Raw genomic sequence first — 24,596 nt, 5'->3', positions numbered from 1 at the left:
CCAGGGATGCTGCCAGGCATTCAGCCCCGCCCCAAGTGCCGCCCCTGAGGCTCCCATTGGCCGGGAACTGCGGCCAATGGGAGCTGCAGGAGAAGGCACCTGTGGACAGAACAGCATGCAGAGCAGCCTGGCTGAGGCTCTGCGTAGGAGCCAGAGTGGGGACATGGCCGCTGTTTCTGGGAGCCGCTTAAGGTAAGCGCTGCCCAGACCCTGCACCCCAAGCCCCTTCCCATGCCCCAACCTCGATACCTCTCCTGCCCTCCAAACCCCCCAGCCCCACCCCAGAGCCTGCACCCCAACCCCCTGCCCTGATCCCACTCCCACCTTCCAAACCCTTCAGTCCCAGCCCAGAGCACCCTCCTACACCCCAAACTCCTCATTCCCAACCCCATCCCAGAGCCCTCACCCAATTCTCCCACCCCAGCCAGGAGCCCCTGGAACTCCTCATTTCTGGCCCCACCCTGGAGCCCTCACCCACTCCCACACCCCAACCCCAATTTTGGGAGCATTCATGGACCACCATATAATTTCTATTCCCAGATGTGACCCTCAGGCCCAAAAGTTTGCCCACCCCTGCTCTAGACCAGTGGTTCTCAAACTGTGGGTTGCAATCCCATTTTAATGGGGTCACCAGGGCTGGTGTTAGACTTGCTGAGGCCAAAGCCTAAACCCAAACCCCACCTCCCAGGGCCAAAGGCCCAGGGCTTTGGCTCTGGGCAGCAGGGCTGAGGTTTTAGGCCCCCCATTTGGTGCTAATGGGCTTTGGCCCCCCACCGAGGGCAGCAGGGCTTGGGCTTTGGCCCTCCCACCTGGAGCGGTGGGGCTCGGACATGCTCAGGCTTCGGTCCCCCCTCCTGGGGTCATGCAGTAATTTTTTTTTCTCAGAAGGGGCTCACAGTGCAATGAAGTTTGAGAACCCCTGCTCTAGACCTGATGCCAGTTTTGAATTCAGTTTGAATAACTCTGTCCCTCAATGCTCACAACAGCTACCGGGAATGGCGCAGTAGCAGTGTTGCCATTGTAAGAAGATATGAGGCAGGTCTACAAGACTGTGCCATTGTTTGTGTTGTGTTCCAGATTTGAATCCCAGCATTTATCCACATGCTCTCCAACTGCCATTAATGGTGTTCAATGTCACTGTATTAAATGGTTGAGGGATTAGTAGGAGCAGGTTGGCGGATCTGTCACTGCGATACGAGGAGAGGTACATGTGTACATGGAACGGATCACTTGAAGATTACCTGTTCTGTTCATTCCCTCTGGGGCACTTGGCACTGGCCAGTGTCAGAAGACAGGATACTGTGCTAGATGGACCTTTGGTCTGACCCAGTATGGCCGTTCTTATCAATTAGCCTACAGAACTCAGTACTCGAAGCATATGTCAATAAAGATGCACAAGGTTCTCTTCTTGCTATGGGGACTATCAGCAGGCTGATGGCATAGAGAACAGTGGCTTCCAGGACTTTGTGAGGGGTAAGTGAAGGCCATGTCTCACAAGGAACCCTCGGGGAATGCAGAAGGGGTAGTGACATTTTGCAAACCAGGGGTGGTTTGTATGGAGTAGGCTTAGTTTTTGAGTGTAAGCCAGCTGTAGGTAGCTTCTGTTTGCTACAGACAGCTGACTTAAATCCGAATTTCACTGGAGCAAAAATAAATGGAGTGAAACTACATTTACAGTGGATTACAGGAAACAAAGTATTACAGAGGCAATCAGTGCACCAGCTAAAAGAAATTTGTGAGCTGCTATGAAGTTCTATGTGAAATATGAAGCAGACGTTACCCCTACATAAATTGATATGGAATTCTTTTAGCACCAAAAACAGGTATGATGCGTGTGAAGAGTTTTCGGACGGTGGGTGTGAAATAGTTCACTGAATCAAGTCTCCTCTACAGCTCGAGATAGCAATTCAGCTTAAAAAACAACCAACCGCTGAGCCTGGGGCTACCTGTACCTTCAAGAACACCACTGGCGGGAGGCGCTGCGGAGAGGTTCCAGCCTGCGAGCCACTCACACCCTGTTTTGGCCACCACGACAGCCCGCTCACTCAGCTTGGGGTCACTTTTAGCGCCTCTGCTCCTTCCCGGCCCAGTCTGGCCGCACGTCTCCCCCTTTCTTAGCCCCACCTCCTGCCCCTGGGCTCGGGTTTTGGCGGCCTTTCTCCTTCCTCTCCCTATCGCCCCCGCCGGACATGCTAGCCCCCTGCGCAAACGCTGCCCGTCCCTCTCCTCGTTCACAGCGCGGACACAGCCCTGCCGCCTTAGGGGGCGCCACCAGCCCGCCTGCGGGGGCCGCGGGCCGCGCTGCCAGGCCCACTCCCGGCGGGACAGCTCGGGAGGGGCGTGCTGGGCAGAGCGTTACCGAATGGGGCCCACCCCGCCAGGAGCAGGCCGAGGGACGGCGGTAACTCCGGCCTATGTGTCCGGAGCTGCCCCTCCCTACTGGGCGCACACTCACCTGGGGGGGAGACAAACAGGCCCGCCCGCGCTCAGAGCCCGCCTGGCCGCGTTTGAACCGGCCACCGCCCTGCGCCCGCCCCCTCTCCCTCCCCCTGCAGGGCGGGACCGGGGCGGAGTGAGCAGCAGCGCGTTTGCAGTCTACTGTAGTCCGGAGCTGAGGGGCGATCGGGAGGCTGGTGGCGCGGCGCGGCGGAGGCAGGTCAGTGGCCGCGCTGGACCGGGGCCGGGGACCAGCGATGGAGGCTGGGGGTCCCCGCACAGGGGGCGCTTTGCCAGAGCCTGGCTGCTCACACGGTGGGGCCGCCCCCGCTGAGCCCAGGCAGCACCTAGCCCCGCCGCCTTCGGGCGAACAAAGAGCCTGGGCGGCTCCGGCTGCCCCGCTCCCAGGGCCGGGCTCTGAGCAGAGCCGCGGGGCTCGCTCCGAGCCCGGGGCGCCGCGGGACGCTCAGGAAAGGGGGCTTGGCTCGTTCTCGCTGCCTCGCCTCCCTTGTGGGGAAGCAACAGACGATCCGGGGTTACTGCCCGAGGCACCTTCCTCCCTCGCCCTTCGCGAGCCGATAGGCTCTGCGAGCCTGGCACCCGCCGCTGAAATGCAGCCACTTTTGGGGTGCTAGGTGGCGTCTGTGCAGGGCGGCAGGATGAGGTTAACAGGGTTCCGAGGCTGCGCTTGGCAAGTACCTGATTGCTCTTCCGGAATAATTGTGTGTTATCGACAGTTATTTCTGTATAAGGCGCTCTTATTGCAGCCCCAGCCCGTGAGAGCCTTTGTCCGGCTTAGCTTCATTCGTGTAGACTAGTTCTTTCGGAATAACAATTCCAGGAAATTTCCAAGTGTAGACAAGCCCGTACCCATAATGCCGTACAATGCCAAAATATGAAAGTGAAGTACTATTAAAAGTTAAAATATGGATGCAGTATGAATTCATGAATATGATTTTTTCCCCTGTAATGCATTGCAAGATGCTTTACTTTTCCTCCTCCATGCACAGCTAGAATAGACTAATCTCTTTCAGTTTCCTAGAGTTTGTTTCTGGCTCTCATGTTCTTACACAGTGCTGAGGGAGAATGTTGAAATCTAATTTAATTGACTTTAAGGTTCTGTTTGGAAATAGTAATAATTAATAATTAATTAAACTCCTGGTCTAATCTTTCAGGTCTGTCACTGTCAGCATATAGTAATACTAAATTGGAGTGTATACTCCTGAGGGTATTCTGCGCCAAAAAAATTAAAATTCTGTGCTTAATATTTTAAAATTCTGCAAATTTTATTTGTCAAATAAATGTGGAGGCTCCTGCATGCACTGGGGAGCACAGGCTGCACCCGACCCTGATACAGCACTAGGACTTGGGCTGCCCCAGAAACACCCCAGGGCCCTGCCCCTCTGTGTTGGTAGGCAGGCTCAGTAAGGCAACATCCAGGTGTGAATGGGGCTTAATGTGGGTGGATCCAGGTGTGGGTTGAGGGGGATATGGATGCACAGGGGCTTGTTGACAGGGGTTCTGGGTGCAACGGTAATGGGACTCTGCAAGGGGGTCCAAGTGAAGGTGGTTGGGCTCAGTGGCAGGTTGTGTGTGTGTGTGTGTGTGTGTGTGTGTTGGGGGATAGAGTTCAGCACGGCTTTCTGGGTGTGGGGGGCTCAGTGGGGGGTTCAGATGCTAGGGGTGTGGAGCTCAGTGGGGTTGGGATCCAGGTGCAGCTGGTTCTGGCTCAGTGGGGTGGGGATCCGGGTGCAGGTGGCTCGTCGGGGTGGGCCAGGTACCTGGGAAGTGGGACTCATCACAGGGGGGAGGTCTGAGTGTAGGGGGGTGGGTGAGGCTCAGCAGGAGGGTCTGAGTATGAGAAGGTCTGGATGCATGGGGGTTGGGCGGATGGGGGAGCAGCTCCCTGTACAGGAATCCCTCCCCCTGCAGCTGAGGAGCAATGGGTGCAGGAAGTGTATGTGGGGGCTGGGGTTTGCAGAGCTTCCTGCAGCTGGGAGAGAAATCTGAGGGTGGGTCTAACCAGGCCCTAGGTGCCTGCAGGGGAAGAGGAAGTCCCGTCCTGCCCAGCTGGGACTAGGAGGTGCAGGGTAGAAGCCACCAGCTGGGTTTTACAAGTTCTGCCTCTTGCCCCCCAGTGATTTACCTCTCTGCCAGCTGCTCTGGGCACCCAAAACATACTGCTGGGCAAGGTTGCATGACCACTCTTGTGGCTTCCCTTTGCTTCCCTGTCAGAAGGTCGTTTTTCTGCAGGGAAGCAAAGCAATTCTCGGGGGGACATAAATTCTGCGCATGTGCAGTGGCACAGAATTCCCCGAGGAGTAAGTGTATGACAGAAAATTAGCAGTGGCATTTACCCAGGTTGTCTACTAGAGAATCTTCAATGACTTCTGCTGGTCAGCTCCGGACATCAGTTTTAAGTCTCACCTGAAAAATGGTACCTCCTCAACTTGTTTCTCCAGATCACAGTGCTGGGGCATTGGAGGTGTATTGTCTAAGACCATTCTGCAATCAGATCCACACAGGCAGCCATGTGGATCCCTGTTGAAATCAGTCTGTGTAGATAGGTCTGCCCACATGTATTTGAGTGCAGAATTAGCACTTTAGAAGGAAAAGGGTTAGCATCTGCTCTGTCACTGACACTTTGTGACTGATTGATTGGTGAAATTATAACCTTACAGTATATAACTGGACCCAAGTGCCAATATTCCATTGGCTTCAGTAAGCCTCTGAACAGGCACAAGGATCCATCTACACAACACAAAACTCTACCTATCTATCACTACATATCACCATAAACTACCACCAATAAAGCCCAGTGGTTGGACGAGATCAGCTTATGGGTGAAGAACATCTGATTAAAACTGAATCTGAGCAAAGCAGAGCTTATGCTGCTGGGCAAAGAAAGGAATTTTGAAAATTGTGCAACCATGGTGCCATCTCCTTTGATTGAAGATACACATCCACAATTGGTCAGTTCCATCTGTAGTTTAGGAGTGCTCCTGGATTCCTTGCTGATGCTAAATTCTCACATAGCAGTATCCATCAGTGACTTTTTACCATCTCTGGTTGGTTAGGAGACTGCCAACAATGAGCTAAATACAGCTATACAGGTCTTTGTTACCTCTTCAGACACTGTGAGACTTTCTACCATAAAGTTAAAGCACTTCTGTGCAGGACATAAGACTTTCTCAGGGGCCAGTTGAGATTGTGCAACAAACTCCCACTGGAGCTAAGGACCATCACAAACCTCACCACCTTCTTCTGCTCCAACTGCAAGGCACATTTCTTCAACTCTGACTTCGCTAATATAAATGCATAGCAACGTGTGCCTTTAAAACAAACCAAAAGCCTAACAAAATAAAATACTACAGAGTACACACAATTCTCCCTCTGGGGAGAAGATGAAAGAGAGAATAAACCATACATTGCTTAATGCACTACTGGAGTGGGCTTAGAAACTACATTGATGAGTTCAGTATAAAAACCTGTATACAGGGAATTCTGGGACTTATGACACAATTTGTTCCTTAGAATTGCGTTGTAAGTTGAAACGTTGTAAACTGAAACCGCTTTTCCCATAGGAATCAATGGTATGATAGGGGATTGGTTCCTGAACCAAGACTTGATACACTATTTTCACCATAGTAACCCAGTTTTTTGTATTAAATGAATTATAGATGACTAATGTTGCAATATCAATGTATTTACTATACACTGTATTTTGTAAACAGCATTCAAATAAACACATGCACCAGGGGTTGGCAACCTTTCAGAAGTGGTGTGCTGAGTCTTCATTTATTCACTCTAATTTAAGGTTTCGTGTGCCAGTAATTTTAATGTTTTTAGAAGGTCTCTTTCTATAAGTCTTTAATATATAACTGAACTATTGTATATAAAGTAAATAAGGTTTTTAAAATGTTTAAGAAGCTTCATTTAAAATTAAATTAAAATGCAGAACCCCCCCGGACCGGTGGCCAGGACCCGGGCAGTGTGAGTGCCACTGAAAATCAGCTCGCGTGCCGCAGGATGCCAACCCCTGATATACACTCACATGTGCTGCTCAGAATGCCAGCAACACAGGCTCTGAAAGCCAGGGAGAACGGCACACATGCTGAGCCATTGTTCAAGCTTTGTGACTGGCTGAGCCCAGGGTCAGGAGCCAGTCAAAAACAATCGGCAACCCTACCCAGCAACAAGCTACCCTGCTACCTCAAAGCCAATCAGAAGCAACTCCTTCCAGCTCCATACCAGTATAACGCAACCAGGAAGTATTTCAAGCAGACTTTATGCAACTCAAACGTAGTAAGGGAAAAACAAGCATCGTAGGGGCAAAATGGGCAATCAATTGAAAAGCGTTGTAAGTGGTATCCGACATAGGTCGGGCATTGTAAATCCGAGGACTCTTTGTAGAATAGAAATAAGCCTTGATCTATCTTACTGTATAGAACTTACAGAGGAGATTCTATGGCAGGAGCGGTCAACGATTTTTTGCCAAGGTCTAAATTTCTTGGTCAAGGTATAGTCAAGATCCAGACCAGCGAAAATAACAACAATAATGATAATAAGTAAATAAAAATATTTTTGGGTCCATTCAAAAGTGTCTGGCAGTCTGGATTTGGCCCATGTTTACTACCCCTGCTCTATGAAGTAGCCTAACACCCAAATGTCCCTTACCTTAATATTGTAATCTGAATAGATAGTTTTAAAAAATTAACATTGAGTTACTGAGAAATTAATATAATGTAGCCACTGTGTTAAATGTTCTGTGCGCCCTAAACAGCAGCAGCAGCAGCAGCAAAAAATATATATGATATGGTGATGACATCAGTAAGATACTATATAGTTGATGTTTTTTAAACAGAATCAGCTCTGTTTAAGCTAGGGGTCATATTGGTGTTGGGGGAAAGTTGGTGGTACTCTAAGCTTCATCCACAGCCCCAGTGTAGCAGGGTGTTTCTGCTAAAATGGTCAGGAGTGAAATAGTTGGGCCATGTCTACACTGAGAATTTATCCTGTTTCCCGCAACCGATTGCCAGCCGCCAAAATAGCCGCACCAATGCAAACAAGGAAAGCTGTAATTTGCATTTGTGGAGTTTACCCCCATATGAATCAGGTGGGATGGAGTATTGGGTGTGTCTTTCCCCTTTTTCTGGACAATAGGGAAAGGTACCATTATGGTAATCTAGTCTTAACTTTCTGCAGACCATTGAATTTAACCCCAAAATCTCTGCTTTGAGCCTGAGAACTCAAGGTTGAACTAAAGCACATCTTTTAGAATGATATCCAGTCTAGATTTAAAGATGTTTTTAAGTGATGGCAAATCTGCCATTTCCCTAAATTAAGATGTTCCAGTTATTACCTATCTTCACTGTTAAAAATTGCACCTAATTTCCAGTTTGAATTTTTCTAGCTTCATCTTCCAGCCATTGAACATTGTTATGCCACTGTCTGCTAGGCTGAAGAGCCCTCCAGTATTGGATATCCTCTTCTTGTGTACGTCATCAAGTTACCCCTATCCACTCTCTGATAAGGATCTGAAACTATTTAGCTTAAGTCTCTCATCATAAAGCACGTTTTCCAGCCTCAAATCATTCTTTGTAGTTCTTCTCTGAACTCTCTCTAATGCTTCAACATTTGTGTAGTATTGTGTCCACACTTCAAAAACAATGGTCTCACCATCTACCATGACCCCTAAGTTCTTTTCAGAGTCACTGCTTTCCAGGACCTAGTCCTCTTTACTTTCTTTGTTCCTAGATATGTGACCTTGTATTGCCTGTATTTTGTCTGAGCACATTTTCCGAGTATTAATTTACAAATAAAAGTTATCTTGGATTAGTTTTATTGGAAGAAATTTCCTGGCAGGCTGTATTACTACTTCCATGTTGAATCTCTCTTCTTGTAGACTAGCCTGTTGTTTAGTAGCAAGTTGCTATTATTCCAAAAAACCTTTGTGCTTCAAAGCATTCTGAAAATGGAGCCCCTGTGCAGCAAATACAAATATATCCACCTCATACTTCAGCTGCTCCTGGAAAATATATCTTCTGCAGAATTCTGCAAATTGTGTGTTTTCCTCTAACTTATTGGGTTCCGGATTTTTTTAGGGGACAGAGGAAGGAAATTTGAGAGGAAGAAAATTTGTTACTGATCATTTCAATAAGTTAATATGCAGTTTCAAATGCAGTACTAAAGAGAATAGCTGAATTTTGAATTTGAAGTATCATATAATATGTATTGTTTTTATTGACCATATTGCATCATTTTGCTTTTTATTTAACTGACAGTCCAACGCAACTATTCACCGACTGTGTTCTGTGGATACCAATGGTCTGTGAAGCCTTTCCTTGATCATTCATACACTGAGATACTTCAAATCCCCTAAAGCAGAATTTTTAGAGGTCAGAAAAGATTCTTATTTCCAGGTGGGGAAATGCATATTGACTGTCAAGGCCCAGTGTCATTTATTGTTGTCTTTCCATCCATAGACAACTGGATGAGAATCTCATTAGAACTCTTCACACTGCTCCATAATTGTCTGGAAGTGGCTGTTGCAAAGCACTTTCTTTTTCACTTCTTGTCCCACAACAGTGGGCCAACACTCCTGTCTTTCAACATTGTTTGAGTAGCTTTTTTTTTTAGTAACCGTTTTACAGTATTTGTACATGTTGTAATGTTAATTTTTTCACTTTGAAGTTGTCCTTCATACTTATGGATGCTATGCTAGAAAATGGCTTGTATGACATTTTTCTGATCATGTGCTTAGTGGCTTGTGGTCTCTTTTTAGGTGAGCAGCTCACCTAGCCAGTAGTAACCACAAACCAAGGTTGCATAATGATTACAAAAAGTGCAATTTTTGGTATTAGTATAATTTCATATACTGAATTAAATCTGTAGTTTAAACATTTGTAATTTGAGGTTTTAAGAGACAAATATTCTGGTTTTGGTTTGGTTTGAGTTTTTTGCCCTCATATACTAGCTATTCATTTTAGAGAGCTGTGTTGATCATTCCAGTATTTCATGCATGCATTTATTCTATTTGTTCATATAGTTGACTATTTCCATTTTTCCATTATAATCATGTAAAGTGGGAAATTGTAAACTGGGGGCGGGAAATCAGAGTAATTATAAAAAGACATTGAGACATTTGTTTCAAGACATTTATTTTGCTTTGAGCACTGCTTCATAACATAGCTGGCATATATTGAACATGTGCTGTCTTTGTTCATTATGGTTTGCATATTTCAAGGGGTGTGGAGTAACCAAAGATCATTCAGTTATTTGCTTCCAAGTCAAAGAAACTTTAACATTATTTACACTCTGATTCTGTATCATTAATTTCCCTAAGTGAATGTTTCACAATTCAGACACATAGTACTAAAAAAAATTTTGATTATTGTATTGACTTAAAACATGAATGTCATACAATGAAGCATAGTCTGACTGAGTTTAATCTCAGTAGGCCCAGATGGAGTTAGGGGTTGCAGTTGCTCTAAGTCATTTGACTATGGTCAAGAAATTATTTTAATAGTTGGTCATTGTCCCAGCAAAAGGAATAACTTAGAACAGCTCTGCTCATTTAAAAAAAAAATCTTATTTGAATAATATATTGTACAGGGAGACTGTTACTGCAGTCATTTGTTGTAGTTTGCTAGCAACTCTAATGTTGGGTCCTGTTTCAACTGATTCTCTCTTTGCCCCCTCCCCCCTTAGTAAGCTCTAGAGAAAGTATCTTTCTTTACATCTTCTGTCTTTTTTGTAGCTTTTTATCCATTTGATAACTGAATTTTTTAAATACAACAAATCAAATGATCCTAAATGATAAATAAAAGGTCCCAAAAGCTAAGGAAAAAGGATCAATATTCTGCTAGTAATCACATCAGGTTTTTTTAAAAGGTTCCTTTGCTGTTTAAAATTCTTCTTATCTGACTGCGTGCACATAGCTGATATTTTAAGACTCAGGAAAAAAATTTCAAAGAGCAGAACAATTATAATTAATTCTAAACATGTTTGCTCAAAGGTACTTTTTTGTCCCCCATAGCATGAGATCATCCTCCCTGGATAAATGTGCATTTTCCATGACAGAAAATGACATCATTGCATTAGCTAACTAAGGTGAGGTAATTCTTAGTACTCCAAGTCGGCGAGAACGAGTATTGTCCTCCCAAGAGCATTGCTATTACTTGGTGTTGGCATCAGTGCTATGGAATAGAGAAAAATTATTGCTGACAGCGTGTGTCTGAGTGCACAGCAACAAAACAGATGTCTGCTGATGGGTCTCTGTTTTGTTTTTAAATAAGTGTAGCTAACTTGCTTCATTAAGAGACTTAAAAATTCCATAAACATTAAAGGTGAACTACAAGTCTCATTTTGAAAATGATATAAATGAATCTGTAGTTGCTTAATGCTCAAATAGCAAAGGTAAATAGGTCATTCAGCACATAACTGATCTTAGCCTAACTTTCTTTCCTGGCACTTCAGCTTCCGAAAGGTGCAGGCCATCTCCACTCAGATGCCATAGAACGCATCAGACTGGAAATTGCAGCTACCACTGGAACCATGCTGAGCCGTGGAATTGGCCAAACGGGGTGTAGTAAGTGGCATTTTTGTATTTTGTAACATGTTTTTTCCAAGTGTTTTTATATTGTATAAAATATTTTTATAAGCACTGAATCGTGTTATAATTCAAAAGTACCACTTACTAGAGGCCCTATTGACCAAGTCAAGTGGCTGTAGTAGTAACTGTGATGACTCTAAATTATGTTTTTTGTGACATTGGAGCAGACGAAACATATCTGACTTCAGTCACCACAAAGCTGTGGGGAGGAAGGAATTAATTTGTCATTATGTGCTGAAGGCCCCACTTGTTCTTCCTATCTGGAGCAGTCATTGTTACTCTATTAATTATATTATATTAGTACATACGCAGCGATCAGCTCTTCCTTACCACTTCCTTACTGCACTGTGGGATACATACCCATGGTGCATTGCTCACCCTGTCGATGATGGTGACCCCAATGTGGACACGATCTGTCAACAGAGGGAGCAAGTGTGGACACCCTTTGGCAGTTTTTCTTTTGTCGCCTTTCAGGTGTCAACATAAGTTTTGTCAACAAAACTTGGTAGTGTAGACAAGCCCTGAGAGAGTTTCTGATCCCTGCAAGCTTCCTAAGTCTGGAATTTACATCGGATGTAAACTCCAGACTTACAAAGCTTGCAGGGATCAGAAATACCTAATTCAGTAGGTGCCTAGATATTATAGTGATGAGCGCAATAGAAATGCCAATAACTAATACACCTCATTTTAAAATATGTCTGCAGTTTCACCTTTTAAGGACTCCTAATCTGTAGCCAAACTGAGACTTATGAAATGAAAAATGTGCACAATGGTGAAAGATTTATATTCTTTTTTTTGTTTCTTCTAGGAACCTTCCCTCATTCTACAAACAATTTCTTTCTGCCATTTTCTGTGTCTTTTCTACCCCTTTCTTGTTGTTGTGTATCTTTTTCTTCCTCTTTCCTTGAATCTACTCCTTTTTGTATATGCTCTTGTTCTTTCTGGAGGTTCTGCAATCCCCTAATTCCCCGCCCTCCACTCAAAAAAGGCACTGCATGAAGGTAAACTCTGCTTTTGGCTGAGGAAGCTTCTGTAACCTTTTAATGCAGCCTTATCAGTTGGGCAGAGAGGTTGCTAGGGGCTTCTTCCTGGGGCTTAGTACATTGTCTACACAGTTACTCTGCCCATGTTGTCTTAACATAAAGAACTAAATATGGTTTTATGTGAACATGTGCTGCCACTAGACCACTTCCTCTCTATCTGTCTCTTTCCACAATATTTCTTTTCTCCTACCACCATCTTCTTTTCTTTTTTTCCTCTATATTCTTCTCTTTGGGATTTAAAAAAAAAAAAAAGGACTGAAGCAATTTAACTGACTCTCCTTGCCCAATGCTACAGTATGTGCTCATAGTGCTGAGCAGGCAAGTTTAGCAGCGCAGACACATTTCCTCCTACATTTGATTGTCCTGAAGGCAACTGCTGAAGTTTAGGGTAGGATTATGCCATATTTGGTCCCCTTGCAGGTTCACATCCAGGGAATCTAATCTTCTGCTGATTCCCAGGGTCCTAGCTTTCAGGTCTGTAAAAATAGTCTGGAAACGTTTAGTGGTCAAGGAGTTGTCTTAATTACATTGGAGCCCCAAGTAATATAGAAAATGTACCCAGAGTATACATGGGACATGAAGCCACTGAAAAATAACAAACTTGTCTTTGAAAAATAGAGGTGCATGAAATGGGGTTAACACTTTCGATGCATTAGTAATTGCATCCACAGAAGATGGAATTGCATGGTTCTGAGGATATTCACAGTATATTAAGACAACATATTGGCTAGAGCAAGGGGGAAAATCAGTAAACAACAGTGTGGCTGTGAAAGGATCAAACTTACGTTGCCAGCTCCACACTTAACCAAAGCAGAGTATACTATTTTTCTTCATCTTGTCTGATCAGCGACAGTTGCAACTTGATCTCTTTGGTTATTTAAAATTTTATGTAGATCCATTCTATCATATACTTCAGAAGGTGATGCAACAATCCTTGCAATGGACAAATACGGAATAACTAGCCCATCGAGGAAGTTTCTTTCAAACTATTGTCATTTCATAGCTGGCTTAGTCCGTGAAGCATGAGGGTTTATAGCTCTCGCTTTTTGGTCGTTTCTAATGTGTAACGATAAATGTTCTTGCTCTCTGTATAAATGTCTAACCCTTTTGGAATGTTGTTAAATCTTGGACTTGATAACTTGTGGCAATTGTTCCACAAGAACAATTGCATTGTGTGTTTTAAAAATATATCTATATATATTTAATTGGTTTTAAACTTGTTGCCTCTCAATTTCATTGTAAGTTCTTTTTCCTATGTTATGATGGAAGATAAATAGGAACACCCAATATATGCTCTCTATACTGTTTTGTTATTTAATCTTTGAAAAAATTATTTGTGTTACAGTAGCATCCATATGCTCACTAGGATGAGGCCCAGTTATTCTAAGTGCTGAACCCATAGGAAAACATGGTCCTTCCCTCAAAGAGTTTACAGTCTAATATCTGTCCTCCTATGGAGTCTCAAATCATTTTTATTGCCTGTCTTTGGACCTCTTCTATTTCTCTTGTGTCTTTTTTGAGATGAGATCATCGGAACTGAACACTGTATTCAAGGTGCAGTAGTACCATGAATTTACATAACATCATTATAATATTTTCAGAATTATTTTTCTATCCATCTATTTCTACAGCCTAATATTTTAATTGCTTTTTTGAGTTGGTGTTTTCATTAAACCATCCACAATGAGTGGGTACAGTTAATAGTGGGTACAGTTTATATAGAATCCAGATTCCTTCCACCCAAGTTCCTTCTTTTGAATTTGTAAGTGCTGAATTTTATCTATCATGGTACCCAATTGCCTAATTTTGTTAGGCCCCTCTGAAGTTCCTCAGAATAGCATAGCAACAGGAAACGGTTGTAGTTGTGAATAAAAGGAATTTATGTCTTACATTTCTATTTTCTTATGTTTTCAAGTTAATAAATAAGAACAGCAATGGCAGATATAAAAGATGGACTGCAATCAGGTCATGATGAGGCAGATGCAAAATCTCTCTTTGGTTCCCAAGGGTGAGTGTGGTGGTTCTAGTTTTCTTTAAGTTTTATATTTAATGTCCTGAGAAATAGCCCTCGAATGAAATTGTATGGTGGAACTGCAAATAACACAAACTGAATAAATATCACAAAGATTAGTTCATCAATATTGCAATGTTAGTAAATAACTCTCTTTTTTAAAAAATCAGATTCACACCCAATATAACTTAGTCTACTGCAAAACTGAACATATAATATAATTTATAATATGCAAGGAATTAAAGAAGAAAAAACGTAGACTGCGGAGTCCATATACCCCTAAGAACTGACCAATAGTTCCTTTTAGTGTTCCAGTTAACATTGGTTTGGATTTGGCAGCCTTACAAGCTTTTGAAAATCAAATTCTGCATATACAGAGTTCGGTTAAAGTGCAATGGCACTAAGGCTGTAATACGTACAATGAAGGTGAGGCTACCTTAGTTGAAACGTTTAGTGGAGGGAGACAATGAGTAAAGGAAGGGATTCTCAGCAAGCATAAAGTTCTGTGTGTGAAGCTGTATGGGCTTGGTGCTTTGACAACTTTATCCAGAAGGTGTATAACAGTTTCACCATTGAGAATAACTTTGCACAGGACTCACGTCAGTTTTTGTGAACACTTTTGTGTAGCTTGTAAAGAGTGCAGATACTCGATAAATGTTCCGCATTAGTCTTTGCTTCGGGCACTGGATTTCTTATGTTCACAGGGCATTAATATAAATTACTTTCATGGTCTCTACCTGGTATACATATGCTACACAAAACTGCAAGCTGCTACACATACGTACCTATTGTTATTGGGCTTAAAAAACCTGTTTGTTATATTATTTGAAAAATAGAATGTGATGTGATCATATAGACTCCAATGTTGCAATCGCTTACATATGTGCTAACTTCAGGCATATGATTAGTGACATCACTGTGAGTCCTGTATTTGTATGCGTAAAATTTAAGCAGGATCAAAGTAATGGACTGTATTGTAATTAATGTACACATGGGAACAGAATTAATGTTGCACATGAAGTTTAAACATGGTCATTTCCTAGATCTGTTTAACTGTCTGTTAATGTAGCTTTCTGATGGAATTGAATTTTAAGTTTAAACTTTTAGCACCAATTCTGCCCTCAGATACACACACAACTGTTGTCTATTGATGTAAGTAGGAGTTGTGTATATATTCCCTTTTGCAGGGGTACTGTCAACTTAGACACACTTCTGTCTAAATATTTTTACCTAAGATTGTTACAAGTTGCATATTAGATTACTGCAAATGAGAGATTAAAAATTGATATTTTTTTTTCATTTGTATAACTCTGTTTGACAGAACTGTATGCAATCAGTTTCACAGTTTGGAGCCTGGCTATGTAAGACAATCTTGCTAGCTGTTTCATGCATATGACTCCAGCACCCATGTGGAACCCCAGTAGACTTAAAAATCAAGGGGTTGATTTGATCTCACAGAGGTACTTACAATATTTAATGAGCAAGTAGTGAAAATTATCATCACTTTCACTAGTTGCAAAAGAACCTTACCAAAAAATACGGAGAAAAATTAGAAAAAGACTAAGGTTATAAATCAGTTTTGGAAGTTTCCTCTTGTTAAGAATGGTTGTTGGTTTTTGTAAACTCATCTATTATATTATCTGGTTTCCATACAGAAAGAGCCTGCCTGTTAGCAAATCCATGGACTCTGGAATACAGCCAGATGAGAGTTACAAAATGGATTATCCAGAAATTGGGATATGCATAATAATAAATAATAAGAACTTCCTGCCAGCAACTGGTAACTGTTCATATTTCTATTTTGTTTTTAAAGCTCTTCTTAATTCAGAGAAATTGGTAAAATGTAGTGTTCTTCAAACTTAAATAAGCAACCAGATGACTGATTTTTTAATGTAAAAATGTAATGGTTTAAATGTGTGTAAATTCTCATGGTAGATACTTCCAAATATCTGTTTGTAGGAGGGGGATTACAAGTGTAGGAAATTCTACTTATCAAGCTGATTTTAACAGCCAGTATCTTACCTTTGAAGTTTTAGAGGTATTAATGTGATTGCTTAGGCCCATAGACTGTTGTTGGGGTGGGTTGGTTGGTTGGTTTGTTTGTTTGTTGCAAAAAGTTTCATTTTGGAATGAAAAATCTTTTTGCTTTATTTGTGATAAATGCATAGAGTCAAATTCTGCTCAACTTACACTGGTGTAAATCTGGAGTATTTGCTTCAGTGGAGTTGGTCTAGACTTATCCTGGTATAACAGCAGATTTTGGCTCCGACACCCCAAATCAGCTACACTGTGTCTTTTACATGAAATTAAAGTGAATCTTCTTTTCAAATCCAAAGGAATGTCATTCCGATCTGGTACTGATGTAGATGCTGCACGCATCAGAGATACTTTTATGACTTTGGGATATAAAGTCAACCTTCACAATGATCGTACAGGGAAGCAAATGTTTGACATCTTGCAAAATGGTAAGTAGTAAAGGTCTGGGTCTGTATTATTAAAATGTATCTATAGTCTAAAATTATATACTTTAAAATTTTAGATAAAAGAATAAGTGGTCAGTACTTCTTATAAGTGGAAAATTGTGGATGCTAAAAGAAAAAAACCAGGTTCTTTGGGCTTGATCCTGCAAGCTGCTGAGCCCTCTGGGATGATCGAGCAAAGCACATGATTCACTTTAAGCATGTGAGTAGTTCATTGACTATGTACAGCTACTCACATGCTTCAGTGCTTTGTGGGATTAGCCTCATGTTCAACACCTTGTGGGACTGAGCCCTATGTGCAATTTTTGCTGCTGTCCTCAGAATCTGAACTCTTTAACCTGCAGGTAGGTATTCAGAACCTAATTGAGATCATTTACATGTTACTTTTCTGTCACAATTCCTAGTTTGGAAAGAGAATGAAGGATTTGGAAAAAAAAATCTGTTTTACAATATAAAGTGTCTTTATATAGGAGTCTACTTTACTGTCTATTCTAAACTAGCCATGCAACTTAAATGCCACTGTTTTTAACTAAACTTTTTCTTTTCAAGTTTCCTAATACCTCCTTCCTGTTGCATTCACAGTGAAAGAAAGGCACATGTTTGAAATTTTTTATATATTTTTTTATTTCTGCAACAAGGCTGCTACCCTCATCTGCATTTACTTCTGTGCATATCACCTATCAGAGGTTATTGTGGCATCTTAGCAAGGTCTGCCCTTGTCCCTAACACACGAGTATTGCAAACGTATTTGCTCGGTCTCTGGGAGAACTGTAGCAGGAAAAACTAAGTCCAGACCTGAGAATACAGTGTCTCTCATTTTGTCATCTTTTGATTACAGTACATGGCCTCCCAAACCATGCTAGAGAGAGAAAAATCTACATAATGGGGCAGTAAAAGTGAGATACCAGCTCCCCCACCTAATCGGAAAATCCTGGGGAGGAGAACAATAGAGTGAAGCTGGGAAGGTATACCAAGTGGGGTCCCGCAGGGGTCGGTCCTGGGTCTGGTTCTGTTCAACATCTTCATCAATGATTTAGATAATGGCATAAAGAGTACACTTATAAAGTTTGCGGATGATACTAAGCTGGGAGGGGTTGCAAGTGCTTCGGAGGAGAAGATTAAAATTCAAAATTATATGAACAAATGGGAGAAATGGTCTGAAGTAAATAGGATGACATTCAGTAAGGACAAATACAAAGTTCTCTACTTAGGAAGGAACAATCAGTTGCACGCATACAAGATGGGAAATGACTGCCTAGGAAGGAGTACTACGGAAAGGGATCTGGGGGTCATAGTGGATCACAAGCTAAATACGAGTCAAAAGTGTAACACTTGCAAAAAAAGCAAACATCATTTTGGGATATATTAGCAGGAGTGTTGTAAGCAAGACACAAGAAGTAATTCTTCTACTCTACTCCATGCTGCTAAGACCTCAACTGGAGTATTGTGTCCAGTTCTGGGTGCCGCATTTCAGGAAAGATGTGGACAAATTGGAGAAAGTCCAGAGGAGAGCAACAAAAATGATTAAAGGTCTAGAAAACATGACCTATGAGGAAAGATTGAAAAAACTGGTTTGTTTAGTCTGGAGAAGAGAAGACTGGGGGAGAACCTAAGTTTTCAAGTACATAAAAGGGTGTTATAAGGAGGAGGGTGAAAAATTGTTCTTGTTAACCTCTAAAGATAGGGCAAGACGCAATGGGCTTAAATTGCAGCAAAGGAGATTTAGGTTGGACTTTAGGAAAAACTTCCTAATTGTCAGGGTAGTTAAGCACTGGAACAGTTTGCCTAGGGAGGTTGTGGAATCTCTGTCATTGGAGGCTTTTAAGGACAGGTTAGACAAACACATGTCAAGAATGGTCTGGTTATTATGTAGTCCTGCCTTGAGTGCAGGGAACTGGACTAGGTGACTTATCAAGGTACCTTTCAGTCCTATACTTCTATGAATAACATCATAGAAGCAGAGTGAGATGAGGAATAGGCAAATGCAAGGTTAAAGGAAGGGTAGAGCAGTTTATGAATAATTTTGGAAACCAGGAATGATGTTTTGAATTGGATTCAGAGGTAGAAAGCCTGTAACATGGTTCCTCTCTCTGAAGGAAAAGAATATTCTGGAGGGAACATTCTGGATCTCTTGATGTTACAGAGTAGGATGATTAGAAAAAATATAAAAGGAATTAAGTGCAATAGATGAGACCCAGTGATCAAATAATAAACTAAAGGAGATGTGGAGTTGGATGTAATTAACATAGAAATATAGGTAGGGTTCTATAAGTAAAAGCTTAGATAGAAGTTATGTCTTAAGTATGAGCTAGAATTGATGTGTTCTCAATGGTAAAAAGGGCCAAGAACTGAGCCTTAAAACACTCATATTAGTAAAAGATGGGAAAATATAAAGCCACAAACACAGATGAAATAGGAGTTGTTGAAACTAAGATATAGTGTTGGAGAATGCTGACTTCTTGTTTAAGAATATAAATTTCAATAATATCAAATATCACTAAGATAAAATTGGATGAGAAGATAGGGATCTATAATAAAAGTTAAGTAGTAGATCATTAACCATTGCGGGGGATTAGTAATATGATAGATGCCCTCTTATTACATGGTTCCTGGTTCAAATATAGCCCACGTTGGTAGTGATCCAACATTACCATGTAGAAAGTTTGTTTTTTGTCTAGATCTAATTGAATATATTGTTTATATCACAAAAACCATCATCACCATAGCTGTCACCAGTTTTCAACCTTGTTGACTCCTCTCAATGGAGGACTAAATGGACATAGAGATTCACTTAGCCTTTTATCCAGGTTATTGTAGGGTTAGCACTAAAGACTTTGGCACTCCGTTCCACAAGTATGCAGCAGTGCAGAGGACGTGAAGGATACCATTAAAGGGGCAAACACCCACTCTCCTGAAGTTCTCCCAGCTGGTGCAGGTGGAGGCGACTGGGTTGGGATGCGTTGTCGTTTGTTTAGCTGCTTCTTGCCCCAGATATGACTGCTGCTCTGAACAATGCATGAGACTTAAAAGGGGCAGATCCTCAGAACCTGTCTTGGCTCCTGGGAGTGTAGGAAGCAGCCATGCAAGAGCCACTCCTAAAAATTAGATGCCCAAGGCTGCCAACTACGTAGTCTACTCCTAATGTTTGCCATGGGTGGTTTCTCATTGTCACAGGTGAGGTACAATGGCTGGCCTGTACATGTATGTGTAAGTGATTGCTGAACCCAATATTGCCAAATAAGGTCCTTGTTAACATCATAATAAACATACTTTTCTATTGCATGGGAAGTTTCAAACACCAATTATTTCTCTCATCTTTTTCTAGTTGCTAAAGATGATCACAGCAATCGAAGCAGTTTTGTTTGTGTGTTGTTAAGTCATGGTGAAGATGGATTAATCTATGGTACAGATGGTCCTCTTGAATTGAAAATATTAACAGGCCTGTTCAGAGGAGACAGATGTAAGAGTCTTGTGGGAAAGCCAAAACTTTTCTTCTTTCAGGTAAAGCACAGCTGAGCTGCTACGTACTTGAATAATGCAAGGTTTCCATTAGATGATGAGGCATTTTACTGCTTATATTGATTTCAAAAGGACTACTTGCAGAGTAAGATACTATTCTCCTTGAGTAAGGGTGGCACTGTCTGGCTTTATGTAAGTAGGCGGAAGTTGTAATAGGTCAAGTTATGAGTTCCATCGGGGCTATCCAGAAATCTTTGAAACATCAGTCAGAATTTCAATATATTCTTATATGAAAAACCAAAACTTTGAATGAATAAACCCATAATTTAGTCAAACTGATGCAATCAATGACATAAACTCCGATTGCCATACTTGGCATTCAAACAGTACTAAAACATATTAAGTATAGGAATCTCATTCTTTTTATAGTTCATTTAATTGTTTTTCACATCAGTGAGATGTCAAAGTTTGAATTAACAGTGGACACCTTGGTGATGTTTACTGCTGACCTTTACTGTTTCTTCAATTTGTTTCCCCTCCCTTCTCTCCAGGCTTGTAGAGGGACAGAATTAGATTCTGGAGTTGAGACAGACAGTAGCTCAGAGGAAAATACATGTCAGAAAATGCCTGTAGAAGCAGACTTCCTATATGCATATTCTACTGTTCCAGGTAAGAGAGGCTCATGTCAAAATTCTTCAGTGCTAAAATACATAGATGTTTGTTTGTATTAATGTTACATTTGATTTGAAGGTGGTTGAATACTTTCTTTTTTATTCTTTCATAAAACGATTCCCGTTGCCTTTCTTTTTTCACTTTCTTGTGCTTATGCACAAAGTGAGGTAGAGCTTGAAATGTCTACAATAAATTGAATGTTAAGGTATTTTTTCACTGTCAAACCCTCCAGACTCAAATATTCATTTGCGGTAGTACTGGGTGCCCAGTTAATCAGATCTATGCAAATAAATTATGGCAAGAAACAAAAAGTATATTACTATTTGGGATGACTTTGGGAGTACCTGACAATCAAATTTTCTTCTGATGTATAGATTCCACCCTCACTTGTAGTTCCTGCACAACCCAGAAATAGTGATTAATACAAACATAATGTGAGGAGGTAATCTAATTCTTCATATTGTCCATATGAGACATTGTATTAGAACTCCTCTGATTCCATCCACAATTTCAATGGCAGGGAATAGATTAGTAGCTTTATTCCTGCATATAGGAGATTGGAGAAGGGCAAGGACAGTGATGCTGAGGTCTGAGCAACTGGGTCCTGAATCTGACTATATTTTCCTCTCTCCCTGTTGTATATGTGTCTTTTAATGGTGTAATTAAATAGAAACTGCTGCTGCACTTAGAACACTGTGTGGTGAAAGATGGATTGCCCAGTTTTGACTCTTCCTTTGCCTAGGATTTGTCTAGATTAGTAAAGGTGGTCAGGATTAGGCAATCTGAACTAACTCTTTGTGTTGTGTTGTGTTTTGGAGATGGAGTGGTCATGTCTATTGAAAGTATATTGTGATTATTTAAGTAACAAGCTAGAGTCATTCATTTTAAAACCTTTATTTAATTATTTTAACTCTTGATTGATTGATCCCAAGAAAATTACTCTTGTAAACTAACTATTTTTTCCTGATCATTACTCGGTAACAGGACACTACACTGGACCAATTAAGTGTATTTTACTTAACAATTTATTCTTCTGTAGGCTATTACTCCTGGAGAAACTCATCGGAAGGCTCCTGGTTTATTCAGTCGCTATGTTTGATGCTGAAACAACATGCAAAGAAACTTGAGCTTATGCAGATACTAACACGTGTAAATCGCAAGGTGGCAGAATTTCGTTCGTATTCAAACCAACCAGGTTTTCATGGAAAGAAGCAGATTCCATGTATTGTGTCCATGCTCACCAAAGAACTGTACTTCACTCACTAAAGAACTTCACCTTGTAACTTATATTTCTCTCACTAAATAATTTCACACATTTGTATTTGTAATGTATGCACAAACTGTGAGAAAACAAAACTAGCATTGAATACCACTTACAAATCTGAATTAGTGTTCACTACTCTATGTAGGGAATATAGATGAGACTTTAAGACTCTAGTCAGAGCTAAACTAGTTGGTGTTGCTCTCTCAGAAACTCGGGTTCGGGTAACTAAATATGGACAAACTTGAAAGTAATTTCAGAGTGTTACTACTAATCTATATTACCTGTTTTTTTGGAAAAATGGAAGGAAGAGGCAGGTTGAATCGCTTATTGGTTCCAGTATGACATTACATTTCATTCTGGCTGGAGGAAGAGAGAGAAAAAATTAGTATATTCTAAACAGTTTCTCTTTCCATTTTTGACATAATTAGGGAACAGATTCAGAATATGGCATATACTGGTGCCATTTTATTATTTTTGGTAATATTGTATTAGAGTCACTACAAATGAGTGGGTTTTAAAAGTACTACAGAGAAATGTGTAAACTGTAGAAGCAGGTTATTACATTATACAATGGTGTAGCTTATTCAGAGTTTAAAACAATTTTTTGTCCTATAACTTTCCATCAAATATGAAAAGTTATAAGAGACTTAGCTTGTCAGTGCTTACTACCCACTTAAAAATACAATTCGTACAATTGATTTTGGGAGCTGAGGAACTAAGGGACCTGTCTTGCAAAATGCTCTTTGCATTCCACCCTCAACTCTCTGGGATATGAGGGTTCTCGACATCTCTCACAGCCACTTTGGTCTTGATCCTGTAAGCAGCAAATGGAACTTCATTTCTGAATGGTAATTTTTCCTTTTTCTGCCATATTTGCTAGGATTTTTTGTTTTGCCTTGCATATATATACACCACATTTCATCTGTCTCATAAAGTAGATTTGTAATGTTGGAGAAAAGTAAGTGGTTTTTGTCTAGTATCAAATTAGATAATTAACTTTAAAGGTTTGTAAAACAGGCATATTGACTAAAATATGACACAGTAAATTACTTCTTTTGATTTTGCATTTTATGACCATAAACTACACTAATATTGGAGTACGGGCAATTAAAAAAAACAAGTGAAGTAGGTGTTTTGTTATATAGTTAATCATAAAATAATAATTTTTTTTATCTTCATTGATTCAGACTGTGACAATCTACACCTTTTGATTAATGAAAAAGAAAACTCAGAATTGTAATGGCTGCATTGAACGCTTGCAGATAAGACTTTTAAAACTTTTTAAAAAATAAGTAGCATAACTGATGGTAGCAACTAGACCTTGTCATTTCAATAAGGAGTCTTTGGATCTTTTTTACTTATTAAATTAAATATTGCCTAAGTTAAATACAGTGCTTTTCTGTCTTTATTCTACCATTCATTTTAAATATGCAGAAATCATCAAGTTCTAACTTTTAATTTAATTGCTTTTTCCCCCACTTGTGTTGTGGAGCATCTTCCTCCTCCCCGTCTTCACACCAGAAATTGAGAGGTAACTTCAAATACTATGCTTTGAAACCCAATTTTCAGGGCATCTGGCATTATCCATGCAAAGTTATAATCCTCCTGGGAAATATATTTGATTATTGGAACAATTGAGTTATTAGTGCAACTAATTTTCAGTCAGTTATTTTTCTGAAATTATATCCTCAGATGTGCGTGTAACTTCCTTTAATTGAATTGGTGTTGTGCAGATATATTTAAGGGCAGAATTTGGCCCTATGTTTGTATGTGTTCTGCGCCTTTAAAATAATTTTCTGATCTTTGAGTTAGATATTGACCTCAGCCAAGTGCAAAATTCTCATTTGTTGCCAGTAGGATTTATGTGCATGGATTGAAAGCAGCAAATACTTCTTTTCTCATTCAACAAGGTACTTTTTCTTTGTTAATTCATAGTAGTGCTTCTAGTTTAATTTTGTTGTAAGGGAGTGGCTATCTTTAGTAAGGTAATTGAACAAATATTAACAGAAAAATCATTATAACTCCCCTCTCCCTCCCTCCCACTAAAGTCAGTGGCAAAATTCCCATGTCACACTTAGGGTATATCTATGCTGCAAGTGGGGGTATGATTGACAGCTCATTTACTCATACCCATGCTAACTTTAATCTAGCTAGCTCATTAAAAATACCTATGCATAGCAGCATAGGCTTCAGCACTGGTTTCACAAGCGAGTACGTATCCAGGGAAATCGGAATGGCTTATGCAGCCAGCACTGCCGTATCCTCATTAGTACAACTAGTGCAGGTAAGTCTACATGAGCTGCAAATAACACTCCTCCCACTGCAGCTGCAGTGTAGATTAACCCTGAGGACAAAATAGAATCATAATGGTGAGTTTGAAAAGAATAAACCAGACCAACTTGGTTGTATGTTTTGATAAAATTTCAAAATTAGAGCAAGGGCTCACAGTACATATTATCCAGGAAGGATGCACTGCATCCGAGGGCGCTAAAGGAATTGGCGGATGTGATTGCAGAGCCATTGGCCGTTATCTTTGAAAACTCATGGCAATCGGGGGAAGTCCTGGAAAAAGGCTAATGTAGTGCACATCTTTAAAAAAGGGAAGGAGGAGGATCCG

The 24,596-nt window shown here is 40.9% G+C and overlaps 2 protein-coding genes across 3 annotated transcripts in view; one reads left to right on the top strand and one right to left on the bottom strand.

Moving 5' to 3' along the window:
• The window catches only part of PRIMPOL (primase and DNA directed polymerase), a 36,702-nt gene extending 34,602 nt beyond the window's left edge, over positions 1-2,100 (bottom strand). The window contains exon 1 of the mRNA XM_074951229.1: positions 1,953-2,100. The gene's annotated coding sequence lies outside the window, so the exon portion shown is untranslated. The remainder of the gene's footprint in view (positions 1-1,952) is intronic.
• A 342-nt stretch (positions 2,101-2,442) lies between these two features.
• On the top strand, positions 2,443-23,340 carry CASP3 (caspase 3). 2 transcript variants are annotated; one of them, XM_074951237.1, is made up of 8 exons: positions 2,443-2,656; positions 10,915-11,026; positions 14,009-14,101; positions 15,760-15,884; positions 16,441-16,569; positions 19,910-20,085; positions 20,595-20,712; positions 21,755-23,340. In XM_074951237.1, exons 3-8 carry the CDS (start codon positions 14,028-14,030, stop codon positions 21,979-21,981), a joined length of 849 nt encoding a protein of 282 aa, XP_074807338.1. In that variant the 5' UTR covers positions 2,443-2,656; positions 10,915-11,026; positions 14,009-14,027; the 3' UTR covers positions 21,982-23,340. The 2 variants fall into 2 exon arrangements, with proteins under 2 accessions (XP_074807338.1, XP_074807337.1); XM_074951236.1 differs by lacking the exon at positions 10,915-11,026.
• The last annotated feature ends 1,256 nt before the right edge of the window (positions 23,341-24,596 follow it).

The sequence above is a fragment of the Natator depressus genome, chromosome 4 (assembly GCF_965152275.1).
Source record: "Natator depressus isolate rNatDep1 chromosome 4, rNatDep2.hap1, whole genome shotgun sequence".
NCBI lineage: Eukaryota > Metazoa > Chordata > Testudines > Cheloniidae > Natator > Natator depressus.
The sequence above is the reverse complement of the archived record's forward strand: the minus strand, read 5'-3'. Positions and strand labels throughout refer to the sequence as shown.